The following is a 14,913-nucleotide window of genomic DNA, read 5'->3' as shown; positions in this document are numbered from 1 at the left end:
CTTATAAACATGCTTATATTTCTTCAAATCTCTGAGTTGCCTCTTAGTTTCTGTTATACTGCTTAATCATGTAATTTGTATTATTTTTAGCACAGCATTTTTAGTAATAGAAATGAAGAAGTGTGACACTGCCCAGATTCCATGTGGATTCTGTGCCCTGGTGGGAAAGACAGAGCGAAAAGGCAGAGTCAGACTAGGAGACCCGTTAACTCTGCCGAGCCCGGAAGAATCTGAGTCACCGTCTAAACCAAAGATAGAGCACTGAGGCAAAACTCTGGATTCAAAGACCGAGGAGTCTGCTTTTTATCAGTTGCTGACTGTATTGGGGAGGGCAGCGCTGGGGGTGAGAGAGGTAATGCTGCCAGTTCTAGAGGGCTGAGTACGGCACACCGGCCGTGTTTCTCAGCCATTCTCTATGGCGAGAGCCCGATGGTCCCATGTATTAGTCCCACAGGCCTCCTGTGGCAACTCTAAATAGTAGGCAGAGCGCCTAAACTGGGATAATGGGCCTCCGATGGTCCAGCCTAGAATTTCCAACCCTATTAAATGAAAGCAAATAGAACAAAAGCCAAAAAGAAGTCTGGAGACTAATCATCTGGCCTAGAAAATGGGTGAACCATTGTTATTAAAACATAGGAACGTGTAAGTTTTAATATTAGAAAAGAAACTAGAGAAGGGTATGAACAAGCAAATCACCCAGTTTTCCTTTTAAAGGAGAATTCCATACATTAATTGTTAATACATTAACAATTCACCTTGGGGCAAATTACAAAGAAATTACAAGCACACTGAAAACAGAGTTTATGTTGTACGAAGTAGTCAAAGTTTTCCCCTGTCCATGTTCTTCCAGAGAACTTAGTAGAACATGACTGGTAAAATAAATGCTTAATAAACATCTGTTGAGTGTCCAAGTCAATGACTGAGTGAATAATTAAAGGAATAAATTAATCAGTGATTAAGCCTATTTTCCTAGGCTTCAGCCACAGATAAAAATTCACTCTGCTCAACATCTATTTATAACCCCTTGCTCTCTCTTTAACCCAGACTTGGCAAAGGAGTGGTTATATAAGTTGCCTCCAGGGCTCTCCACAGTCATTTCTTAAACCCTTAGTATCTGCCTGGTTTTCAGACAAATGACTGAAGGCCACCAATGGCTATCTCATTGCTAAGTTCAAAGCCTTTTTTTTCTGCTGTCCACATCCACCTCGCTGAAGCAAATGACAGAACGGAACACAATTTTTAAGTCTCCAAATCTGTATAATAGTCATAATTAGGAATCTCAAGATATAATTTGTGTGCTTGAAATGCAAATTATTTTTTGTAACTAAAGATAATCATTTTAGTCCCCCTTCTCCTTGGCTTGTGAAAATGCAATCTCAACCAGTTTTGGGTGGCCTTCTCTGCCACTTCAGTCCCACTCTTCGGTATTCTGGCAGTGTTTAAGCCTATCTTGGTCCCTATCTGTCACATCACACACGTTTCTCCCCCGAGCTTTACCCAGGAAGCAAGTCAAAAAGGCCTTTGCACTTGGATCCTATAAAATAGGAGTTATGTCATCTACCCTGGCGGTCAGCTGAAAGGGAAGGACTGCCTCCTTTTCTCGGGGTTCTATTATATCTGATTACAGATTTTCTTCTCTTTTACTACTCCCTAATCCCCACCTGGAGAAACCTTAAAAGGGTTGGGAGGAGCCTCTTTGAGTTTACTTAGAGTAAACATAGTTTCCCCAGCTAATGTCTGTGCTGTGACGTTCAAAGAGTATTTCTGAAACTCAAAAGCCAAGAATTGATTTATTTTTTGCTTTCTGTCACATCACATCTATATTATAGGTATGTGTGCATATCTGATTATATCCTTAGTAAATTTTCCTGAAAGTAAAAATCTTCATTTATAAAGGGTTTATCCAATGCATAACAATAGTGCCCTCCAGAAAAACTGTACCAGTTTTTGTTATATTATTAACAGTATATGAGTACCTTTTCCCTACATCCTTATCAATACACCATATTTAAAAATACATCTTTACCATTTTTAAATTAAAAATGAAATATTTTTTCATCTATATTTCTTTAATTATTAGGGATCTTGGACATTTTTTTCATAGGTTTATTGGGCATTTTAAAAATTATTATTTGTCCATAAGTTCTCTTGCGTATTTTGCTTAGATCTTTACTGACTTGTAAGAGCTCTTCATTTGAAGAATATTAACAAATTGACTGTCATGTATTGAAAATATTTTTAATAGTTTGTTATTTGACCTTTCATGGTATGTGAGACACAGAAACTTACAATCTTTAAATCTGATTTTTGTGGGGGGTTTTCTTGGTATTTTTACTTAAGAATTCCTTTTGCATTGCAAGATGATGAACACTGACCTGTGCTTTATTTTAGTTGTTTCAACATCATTATTTAACAATCCTTTTCCCCTTTGGTCCAAATTTCACATTTATCATACAATCAAGATTTATATATGATGGATCTACTTCTAGACTCTGTTTTGTTCTACTGTTCCTTAACTACACCACTAAGACACTGCTTTAAGCATTGTAGATTCTTTTTTTAATTATTAATTTATTTATTTTTGGCTGTGTTGGGTCTTCGTTTCTGTGTAAGGGCTTTCTCTAGTTGCGGCAAGAGGGGGCCACTCTTCATCACGGTGCGCGGGCCTCTCACTATTGCGGCCTCTCTTGTTGGGAGCACAGGCTCCAGACACGCAGGCTCAGTAGTTGTGGCTCACGGGCCTAGTTGCTCCGTGGCATGTGGGATCTTCCCAGACCAGGGCTCGAACCCGTGTCCCCTGCATTGGCAGGCAGATTCTCAACCACTGCACCACCAGGGAAGCCCTAGATTCTTAATAAATGTTAATATCAGATTCTTAATAAATGTTAATATCAGATAGGCAAAGTCCCCATTCGTTACTCTTTTTTAATTTTTTCCAACGTGTCCAGACTAGTGCATTTACTCTTCCAGGGAAATTTAGAAATTCCATTCTAAATGTTAGTGTTATCGTTTAGTTCTTCACTGTTTCTCGCCCTCCTAACTTGAAACTCCATTCAATCCGTCCTGTACCCTACTGCAGCCTAACCTGCCCACGATTCAGCTACAAATGTAATAAATAATAACAATGACAGTACATCTCATTTGCCATATCTTCTTGAAATTTCAGACTAGGATTGTACTATGATACTAATTTCACATTTGGCTCTCGAGAAAAGAACATGGAAACTCTCCCCTTTAAGAAATGTCACTGTCTTTTCAGAGTGTGGAAGGAGAACACCATGAGAAAGCTGTGGAACTACTTAAGGCTGCTAAGGACAGCGTCAAGCTGGTGGTCCGATACACCCCGAAAGTCTTGGAAGAAATGGAGGCTCGCTTTGAAAAGCTACGGACAGCCCGGCGTCGGCAGCAGCAACAATTGCTAATTCAACAACAGCAACAGCAGCGGCAGCAACAAACACAGCAAAACCACATGTCATAGGTAAGAGGTGCCTTCTTCTATACAAGGAAAGTCCCTTACATGTTTTTTTTTTGTTTTTTTAAATATAGTTTCTTAGACAGCTGGAACATAATTACTAGATTTAATAATCCAAACAAAATCAAACCAATTTTAAAAAATGACCTCCGAAAATGTAAACAAGACAGTTGCTTACTTTATGTGTCATTCAGCCATACTCCCTGCAAATGTAAGGTATTTTTGAAAAATGATATTCTTTAGGAGGGCCAGGTACACACTATACGATGCCTTTATACAAATTACAAAAATGCAGCCTCTCTGCAAACCCAGACCCTCAGGCACATGGCTATATGACAAGAGTGTGGGCTATATTCCAGCCCCCCTCACCTCCTTGGCCAGTTGCCTTTGCACAGTGTACAAACTAAACCATATAGCGCTGATTCTGGGAAGAGCCCCTTTAGAATACTGAAACAGTTTACTAGAAAACTGTTCCTCTGAAAAGAATGAAGTAGAGACCTGCCAGTGCTTATGCTCTGAGAGATTTTGAAATTCCCTCTGGGTGCTCACTTAAAATGTGTCTAAGGTACACCTGCCTTTTTCTAAATTCCACTTTGTGACAAAGAATGCTAAATCAGCTTTTGCTACATGTTTTTAAGAAAATTCAAAAAAAGAAAATTCAAGAAAAAATGTTAAGAGTGAGAATCACCATCTCTGAAGTGCCTGTTATGTGCTAGGCTCTTCTCACATGTTATTCCTAATCCTCAAAAAAGCCTTCACAGTAAGTATCACTAAAACGCCATGTTTTAGATGAATGATACGAAGCTGCAGCAGCTTCAATGGATTCCCCACAACCACACTTACCAGTAACATAGAATTATTTTCCTTTCTTATTTTGCCAGGTAGTTCATGTGCCAACATCAGAAATTCTGGAGTTACATAAGTTTTCCTTGCAGTCCTTTGGAAGAGACGGTTCATATTGTTATATGCCTCTACGCTATGATGTCTGCAAATGTGTATTTGAAATGAGGTTCAAATGTTCTTGGGAAGATGACAATGGGTAATGGTGGTTTTAACTCATTCAATATCAGATGACTATTTGCACACACTGAATTCGAGAAGAGATTTTCAACTTTTTTGTGCCACTCGTGAAAAGAAGCTGCATGAGGAAGTAAAAAGAGTATGGGATTTATTCTCAGAGTTCTGGGGAATTCAACTATCTTTCTCTTATAGCCTGCTAGTTTTGTCATATATATATATATCACAGTTTGGTGTCTTTATCTAAAATTGCATTCCATTCTAAAAACGACATTTATTTAACAATAAGTATTTATTTGTTACCATGGTGGGCCAGGCACTGTTCAATGGGCTGTAGAAACAGCATGAGCAGAGCAAAATCCTTGCTGTCATGGTGTTTACATTCTGGTTGGAGGAGATGGTTAATTAACAAGTAGATTAAAAATAATCCTATTGAGACCAGTACTTTGTAGAGTTAAAATAGTGTGCTTTGATAGAGACTGGCTAGGTGATGACCTTTTGTGAGGTGATCAGGGAAGACCCCTCAAAGGAGGTAACATTTAAGCTGAGGTTGAATGACAATGCGAAGCCAGGAAATGAGCCATAAGAAGAGGAGGAAATAGCCAGTACAGTAGCTCTGAGGCAGATGTGAGCCTATTTGACGTTTGAGGAATAGAAAGAAAGCTGAGGTAGTTAGACAATAAAGAGTGAGAAGGACAGTTAGATAGATGGGGGCCAGGTCATAGAGAGCTTTTTAAACTGCTTAGGGAAGCTAAATGTTATTGCAGTGGAAACCACTGAAGGTTTTTAAGCAAAAGAGTGACATGATTTATGTGTTAAAAAAGATCACTCTGGCTGCTATGGGGAGAATAGATTATTGCAGGGTAAGAGTAAAAACAGAGACCAATTAGGAGACTATTACATAGGAGTCCAGGCAAGAGATACGGTGGTTTGGACTGGGATGACGGAATGATTTGGATGCATACAGACATGTCATTTTGTCCGTATCCTTCTTCTCTCTAATCCGTTTCAAACATAAAGGTACTTCACGCTTGTACTTTCAGAATCCTTGCAAAGGTCTTTTTGCTAATAATAACAATCCAGTATTCTTCAGTCAAACATGGACACTCTTCTCCTGAACTCATTTTTTCTTCCATTCTCAATAATGCAGACTTGTACCAATTCTCCTAAATTGTTTTACCACACTGGCCCATAGTAAAATTGTTTTAAAGTGTTTTAAAAGAAGTATGTTGCCATTCTGGCTTCTGAGGTCTTACTAAAAGCTTCCAGTATTTATGCTCATTCAGTCATCTTTGGAAGTATACAACTTGGCCATAAATACTGCTGGGCCATATACTCAATTCCATTTCTCTGTTCCATCAGTCTTCATTAAATCACTTGAGGATTTCCTACTGCCTCATGATCGAAGAGTAACATTTTTAATAAAAGGCATTTAAAACCATGTTTATTTGTTGCACAGGATACGGTAAAGCTCTGTTTAAATGAACATGAAATTTATATCTGTGCCTGCCAAGACAGCACTTGTAGTACACAGGATCATGGACCCTTGAGAGGAAACTGTAGTGACCATTTCAAGTACAAACAAAGTACAACTCTGTCATGTCATCCACAGATTTTATGGTGGATTCAGTCAAAGAGACCTACATTAGCTCTTGTTCAACTTTTAATTAATTAGATTTTTTAAGGATTAAATGGGATTTGTTACACTTGCTAACTCATACTGTGGTTGCTTTTGAGAAGAGATCTGAAACTATTTACTTTGAACAGATCTCTGATTTTTTTTTTTTAAGTTTGACAAGTCAAGCAAAGACCAGGTAAAGCAAAAATACTTGTCAGATTGTTTATCACATGAAATGTAACTTCTGTTCTATAAATGAGAAATAATATTTTGTCTGAGATGGTAGACGTTATTAAGTAACTAGCAATGGTCGGGGTGCATACAGATGGAAAATAGGTTGAATGCAAGTAGTGGGTGGAAAACCTGTCTTATGCCTACTTTTAATTTTAAACTTCTCCTGAAGTGTATCTCAGTTGTCTTTTTCCCTAACTTTCATCTTTGTTAATCAGGAAGAATATACTGCATTTCTTAAATGTAGTAAATATGATCACTACATAATTACATTACAGAAACCTAAGCAGATAATATGAATATAGGTTTCTTTTTAATACTATACCCACGTTTTTTTAGAAAGTGTCACATTTATTCAGCTTTAAGCATTTTTTTTTCTTTTTCTTTTTTTACTGAAGTGTAGTTGACTTTGATTATTAAGTTTTAGGCATACAGCATAGTGATTTGACATTTATATGCATTATAAATTGATCATCACGATAAGTCTAGTTACTACCTGCCACCATACAATGTTATTACAGTATTATTGACTATATTCCCTGTGCTATACATTGTCCCATGATTTATTTATTTTATAACTGGAAGCTTGTACCTCTTAATCCCCTTCACCTAATTTGTCCCCCACTCCATAAGCATCTCATTTATTTTATTTTGTTTTATTTATTTTTATTTTTGGCTGCATTGGGTCTTCGTTGCTGCCTGTGGGCTTTCTCTGGTTGCAGCGAGCGGGGGCTACTCTTCATTGCGGTGTGTGGGCTTCTCATTGTAGTAGCTTCTCTTGTTGTGGAGCACGGGCTCTAGGCGCATGGGCTTCAGTAGTTGTGGCACGCGAGCTCAGGAGTTGTGGCTTGCGGACTCTAGAGCGTAGGCTCAGTAGTTGTGGCGCATGGGCTTAGTTGCTCCACGGCATGTGGGATCCTCCCGGACCAGGGCTCGAACCCATGTCCCCCGCATTGGCAGGCAGATTCTCAACCACTGCGCCACCAGGGAAACCCAGCATCTCATTTTTTAAAGTGTGACTTATATAAATCCGTATTTCACTCAGATTACCAAAGAATAAAAGTAAGAAAGAGGAGGAATACTTTTTGAGATGTCACTATTCTGAGGAAGTCAAGACCAAAAGCTTGTTTAATTTCTCTGACCTTCTATTGGCAGATCCAGGGTGAAGAATTCATTTACACTCACATACAGGCTGCATCTTAGCAGATTTACAAAGCAGCCAGCCTTTGCCAGTAGCCTCACTGACTTTCTTTCTCCTCTTGCTCTTCAGGCCCCCACTTCCCTTATTTTATCTGCTGTTTATTGTTCTGTACCTTCCATTTCCACTGCCACAGCCACGGGCCTCATGGTCTGATCCAGGCAACAACTGCCAGAACTGCCCGCCCACTTACTGAGAGGTCCCAAAGGAGGACTCTGATAACACTGAATTCAAGGAACCCAGTTATCAAGCAGGAAACTGCACCAGAAATAATAATCATAATGCTGGATAAAATTTATTAAGAAATTAGGGTATGCCAATACCCTTCTAAATGCTTCATGTATATAGAATTACTTAATCTTTACAGTACCCCTATGAGTATTAGGTACTGTTTTAATCTCTTTTTAAAGAAGGAAACTAAGTCATGTAGGATTTTTTAAAGTCTAATTATTTCACAGCCAAGAAGTTATGGGGCCATGATTCAAACCCAGGGATATGGGCTTCAAAGCCTCTTTCTTGGGCTTCCCTGGTGGCGCAGTGGTTGAGAGTCCGCCTGCCGATGCAGGGGATACGGGTTCGTGCCCCGGTCCGGGAAGATCCCACATGCCGCGGAGCGGCTGGGCTCGTGAGCCATGGCCGCTGAGCCTGTGCGTCCGGAGCCTGCGCTCTGCAACGGGAGAGGCCACAACAGTGAGAGGCCCGCGTACCACAAAAACAAAAACAAAAACAAAACAAAACAAAAAAGCCTCTTTCTTTTAACAGCTGTGCTGCTCTACGTCTTTCTTCAGTGGCATCTGCCCTTTCATATCCCATCCCGCCTCATAGACACATTCACATGAGCGTTCCAGAAATTCAGTCTCACACTGCTTAGAGTTGGCTCTAACCCTCACCACTTACCTCTAAAACAGTGCCCTGTGCTTCAAAGTACTTCGTCATTACAGCTCTGTTAGTTTCCTGTTGCTGCCCTAAAAATTACGAAACACATTTAATGGCTTAAAAGAATACAAATTAATTTTCTTGTAATAATGTAGGACAGAAGCCCAAGGCAGTCTCACTGGGCTTTCAGAGGCTCTAGGGGAAGATTCATTTCCTTGCCTTTTCTGCCTTCTAGGGGATGCCTGCATTCCTTGCCTCCTGGTTCCATTCCGCACCCTCCAAAGCGATGGTCGAGTCCTCACATTGCATCACTCTGACCTCTGCTTCTGTCATCACATCCCCTTCCCTGAGTCTTTCTTCTCTCACCGTCTTCCACTTCTAATTACATTGGACCCACCTGGACAATTTCAGGATACTCTCCCTATTTTAACATCAGCTGTTTAGCAAGCTTACTTCCATCTACAACTTTAATTTCTCTTACCATGGAATCTAACATATTCACAGGTTCTGGGGATTAGAACGTGGACATATTTCAGGGGCCCTTATTCTGCCTACCGCAGTGGCTCATTGAAAAATTAGCAAAGCAGTTTGATCAACAAAATTTAAACTAATGTGGAGATGAGGCTTTTATTAAAAAAAAAAAAAAGAATCATTAATCTGTTCAATTGTAAATCATGGGAATGAGGGAAATAATGAGAACATTTGGTGCAGGTGGTTCTTCCCCGTGGGTATCTCAGTGATGCACAGTTTGGATGCTCAGTGCTCTCTCGGCTGCTGGCATATCCCTCAGGCCTAGTCCCCCTCTGGGTAGATGAAGAGACCCAAGACTCTTACTAAAATTCATCTGCTCTAAGTCCCATTCCCTTAGGACATGTAACTGTATGATGAGTTAATGGATTAAAAACTCAGTCACTTGGTAGCTCTGTCACCTGGTAGCTAAGGGACTTGAAGGAAGTTATTCAATGTGAGACTCATGAAAATGGTCTGATATGGAGATTAAATAAGAAAAAATATGTAAAACTCTTAACAAAATATGTAGCAATCGGTGAACACTCAATAGTAATGGTAGTGGCAGTAGTATAGTAGTTAGAATGTTAATGGCAGATGATATTTTTATGCAATATCTTGTTAGGTGACTCCTGAAGAAGTACAGTGGCCTCATGCTTGACTTTCAGTTCCACGCTGTAGGCTCAAGGTGCTTTTAGGCATTTCTCTAGAAGGCTTGGTGGCTGGAGAGTGCTGATGCAGAGTAGGCAGATTTGCAAACCTACCCCCCCCCATGCACACTTTCACATCAACCAGAACAATTCGTTCAAAAATTTTTTTTGTATATGGTGCTCTGCATTCATTGAAATAAAAATATCCGCAGCTTTAAAAACAAAGATTGAAAACCACTGTTCTTTCTGAAAGAAATGAGTCCATAATGGTAGAAAAGTGACAGGTCTGGGGGAATGTTTGGGGAGGCTGCTCCCCCAAATGTGACCACATGGGGCATCTGCCTACTCTGTTCTACTCCGTGTCAGGCTGGCTGACCTCGTGGAAGAAGAGACAGGCCTACTATGTGCTTTACAGAAGGGATATTGGTGCTTCCAGCCTATCAGCGAGAGGCTCTGCTTGCATGTATCTCAGCGGGAGCAACACTAGTCACCCTGAGAGTCATAACATATAAAGGTTATCTCTCCTCTGCCTTCGCGAAGAAAAATAGTCATCTGGAACGGGGAGGAAGAAACGTTTTACATTTGAAATGTTTCCAAACTGATTTTTAAAAATTTCATCTTAGGGAATAACTGTGTCTCTTCCATCCTCATTTGATAATTACTTCCTTTGCAGACATCAAACAGTTTGTTCACATGTGGAAGGCTGTGCATGAATGATAGCGCCCAAAATAATCCTTGCTGTTCTCACATAGCCCATGCTTCTCTGATATTTTTAGCACATTGTAGTTGAATACTAATCACTGATTTCTCTTCACTCTTCCCCCCCACTTTCAGGTCCTTGCAGCGACTTGATCAAACACCCAATAGTCACAAGTTTGAAACCGTGCTTCAGAATCCCAGCACATAGTAAAGGAAAAGACAACACTGATAATTATACCTGTCAAGAAACTGTGAACACGTGGTGTATAAATTCTTTACCAAGGCAACTCGACACCTTCTTTCTCCGGGGCTGAACCCCCGCTGCTCACGTGCTCTTTACAATTCACTGCAGTGGGAATTCTCAGTGTGTAAAAAGAGAGGTTTTCCAGTCTGCAGACTGAAACAGCATAAGAAGAATAAAGTCCATGACTTTCAGATAGATCACCAGGGCCAGGGTTAAGTGAATCTTGGGTCTATAGCTCTTCCAGAGATTAACAAATCCCTCATTAGGCTATAGTTCAAACTGCATCAGTTCAAGGTTGTCGCCACTTAAAAGAAACCTACACATTGCCCCTCACCGGGACCTGTTCCACGTCTGTATTGCTGAGTTGTCTGAATTAGAATTCCAGTTAATTGCAAATTCAACCTCTGTTCCCCTCTTGAAAATGGCAAGTTATTATACTATATTTATAGTCAGTTCAGGTTCTAGAAGCATTTGGCTTTTTATTTTCTGTTTCCATGAATTTTATTATGCAATAATAGAGTGGGCGATTTCAACTCAACTTTTAGTTAGTTAAAAGCGAGGATAGAGAACTCTAGTACTGTTTTTTTTTTTTTTAATTTAAGTCTTGCTTGTATCTATTCTTATTAATTCTAACAGAATATAATATCTTTTATTCCACAAAATATATATTATTAGAGTGTATTTGTTACAAACTTAGGTCTTTTCTTACCAAGTGTTATGAATCTGGTAAGAGAATACTAGCAAAGGACCCGGCTTCTTGAACTGATCCTCGTATGATATTTATATATAACCCTGCTCTCAATATTTTTTGTTAATTTTATATTATTGATTGATAAACTGGAGAAATCTAAACTCTTTTTACCTACACTGATGTGCTGTCATAGAAGTCTGTTTGATATTTTAAAGCTTAGGGCTTTACAAAACTAAATTATGGATGTGCATATATATATATATATATATACACACACACAAATATATGTCATACAAAATCTAGATCATTTTTCCCAAGTATAAACTGGATATGTTTGGCAATATGAGATCAAAAGTATTATTCCTTTTAAAATTAGGCATATGGAAACCAGAGATATTAATATTGTGAATGAAAAGATATTGCTGCTTCTAAGGTAAAAATATACCTACTTCATTACACACATTCATGTAGGTAAATAGACAGTGAGATATCATCTTTCAGAAAGTATCATTTACTATAAAATGATCTGTTAGAATCATCTATACTGATCATAACTTTTAACTTATGGTGAATCTAGGCACATAAGTCTGATTTTACTTTATGGAATTAGCAGGAAGCAATAATTATTTGGGCACTTAAATACCTTAGCCACACAAACGTACCTGAAGAAAGAATAAATGTCCAGTTGACACATTCTAGAGAGATCATTAAAACTTGAGACAAATATTTGAATATTCCGTTTTCTCAGATGAAGAAACTGATTCCCCAAGAGACAATAAATTTCACATTTCAGATAGTCCCTCAAATTAGAAATTTATGAAGCTCAGTTTAGGACCTGTTTTCTTGAAAATAAAACCACTTGGAACTACCCCACATGTTTCGTTTTGCCCTGTCGGGTGGTATTATTGTCAATACCAAGTTCTGCCTACTCTTCATAGTCCATCACTCAACAGAGGTCAAACAGTAAGGAAACCAGGAGGTGCACCTATTTCAGCAATGTCCTGCTGTGGTAACAGATTCCCATTCTTGAACACGTATCATTTTTTTACTAGAGAGAACTGGGGTGGGGGTGGAGCAAGGGTGAGGACCCTGAATGTTATGTAAAATAGGGTTACAAAAGAGGTAAGCATGACTAAGGGAGTGAATGAAGAATACGGGAGTATTATTCAGTTTGAAAGAGGTAGCTCCCATTTTTATAAGACAAATTTAATAAAACATATATTTTAGTTATCATTTAACAGAAAAATATTCAAGCTATTCAGGCTATGCCACAGACTCTCATAAAGGGAAATCACTGCACCCTTGTGATGAGGAAATGGTCATTTCAGCACATCTCAGTACATTGTATAAATTTGGAGCTTAAGGTATGTTTTCGTTTAGCCGTAAGTGGTTGGTTAGTATTAAATTATCATATGTTTTCATGTCAATATAAATATTGTCATGGTGTTAGAGAAGCAACTGTCAAATGCGCAGACAGCTTACATTTGTGTTTTCTGGAAACCTTTGTATTTTATGCTTCATTTGCATAATGTTTTGTGCTAATAAATGTATGCCAAGTCGTTTGTCCAAGTGAAGGGGCAATCCATCACACCTAGGGCATCTAAAGACAGATTACATATCACACTAGTCCTGTTTACAAATGACCAGTCAGATGGCCAGTTTTCGTCAGTAAAATCTAGTTCTTGAAATGTAAGCCTTCCCCTAAAGTTTTCGTCAAAAGTTGCCATCCCTAAGACTTAGAGAGACTGCTTGTGGTTGTCTAAAGGTTCACTGCAGCCAGAGGGAAAAGGAAGAAAATTACCACAACTTGTATTAATGCCTTTTATTATTATTGATCATATTAGAGCCACTGACAAGTCCAAAATCATATTAAAATAAAGACATATCATGTTGCTCTTACATGAAGCTTTCCTATAAACAAATGAGATATTAAAAGGTGGGGGAAAATCTGTTGTGACTATTCATCAGTGATCCTGGTGAATTTTAATTCTTTCCCTTGACCTAATTGGTGGCCAGATTTTTCTAAACTCTTTCCTGCTGTGATTTTGAAGGCAAAGTACACAGCATAGTTCAGTAAAAGACTCCTTAAACCTTTTCACTGAGGCATTTACATTTTGATTCTGTTGCCATTTGAAATAGAACAGCCACAGGGAGATAATGAGCTTAAATTACAATTGACTTTGGAAAGAATAACAGATTTTGTGCTTCCTCAATCATGTAATCAATAGGGAATTCTCTAGTTATGTGAACTACCACTATCTTTTAAGACAATGCTAAGATCGAAATACAAAATCTATCATTCAGGAGCTTTTTAAGAATTCAAGGCTGTCTCTGAACAACTTGGCTGGAGAGGGATTATACCGATTTACAAATGCAGTTTTCAACCATGACAGATCAAACTGATCTGATCTCAGTGCATTTTACTCAGCTGTGCCCATAGGCCTCTGAGACGTTGGAATACTTTGTCTACATTATTTTTAACATCTATAGGTATTTGTGGATGTGTGAATAATGCTTGAATTTCTCATCTTTTGGCTAGTTTGTGTTTATCACACAGACAGAGCCTGTTAGTAAGACCAGCTTTAACAGCATCATGAAGTAGAAATCAATGCTCTGAAGATTCAGGGAGGCCAACGTAAGGCAAAATCTCCTGAAACATGGGGTAGTCCTACCCATCTCATCCCTCTCTAGATCATAAAATCCCTGAGAAAGGGCTATAAGCGCCTTGTGGACTGCTGTATCCCTAGCGTCTGGGATAATGCCAGCACAGTAGAGGCGCTCAATTAATATTTGTTGAATGAATGGACAGCTAAATAAATGAAATTAGACAAAAAAATGAATTTTGCCTTCTGGTAATTTGAAAAATGTCACCAATTTATAATGTCCTGATTGGCATTATAATTTCTGAATTACATAATTAGAACCAGAATTGACTCTTTATAAATACTTTTTAGATATATGAATTTGGAATCAATTACTTCAAAGGCTTCAAGGGTTTGAGAACACTTAGATAGGAATGTTTGGGGATTCAGAGTTTTTACAATGAATAAAACTCAACCTTTCTAGTTATTTATGAAAGGTCCCTGAGTTATATGACAAGGATGATCCAAACATGGAACTCCATTGATAAATTTTGTAAAATATTTTCATTTTTAAAAAAGAATAAAATTCATATCATCAAGCATATTATTAATGTCCTTCAATATATATTAACCACTTTTCTCTACGGCTTTCATTGTAATTGGAGACAGCATCTCTAAATCTTTTCCTGCTTTCCAAAGGTCACTTCTCCTTTCTTATTTGATTCTTAGAATGTACCTGAGCTAAAGATTAATCACATAGCAATTAAGACTTTTCCATGTGTTTATTCATCTAACAAATATTTATTGTATACCTAGCATATGCTAGGTTTTGGAAATACAATGGCAAACAAGACAGATGCAGCACCCCCATGGAGTGTGCTGTGAGGATCTCCTCAACACTTGCTCTAGCAATAACTAGGGTTACTGTCTAATGGACCCTTCTTCACAGCTAATAGAAGGAATGAAACCCCTTACCCCCTGGAAATCATGAAAGACTCTGCACATATTTATGTGAACTTGCTTTTCTAAACACACTACTCAAAAATGCTGCTCAGTGTACCCAAACACCATAGTTATACCCCAGTGAGGGTAGGTAATAATTTGTTCATAACTAACACTTATTTAGCT

General features: G+C 38.5%; 1 protein-coding gene across 1 annotated transcript in view; it reads left to right on the top strand.

Annotated features, from left to right (window-relative positions):
- Nucleotides 1-14,913, top strand: part of LIN7A (lin-7 homolog A, crumbs cell polarity complex component) — a 378,966-nt gene that overhangs the window by 217,522 nt on the left and 146,531 nt on the right. Inside the window, 1 exon segment of the mRNA XM_067009824.1 lies at nt 3,260-3,478. Within this exon segment, the coding sequence (XP_066865925.1) occupies nt 3,260-3,478 (219 nt within the window).

Source organism: Kogia breviceps, chromosome 12 (genome assembly GCF_026419965.1).
Source record: "Kogia breviceps isolate mKogBre1 chromosome 12, mKogBre1 haplotype 1, whole genome shotgun sequence".
In the NCBI taxonomy this organism is placed as follows: Eukaryota; Metazoa; Chordata; class Mammalia; order Artiodactyla; family Physeteridae; genus Kogia; species Kogia breviceps.
Note: the sequence above shows the minus strand (reverse complement) of the source record. Positions and strands in the feature narration are given on the sequence as shown.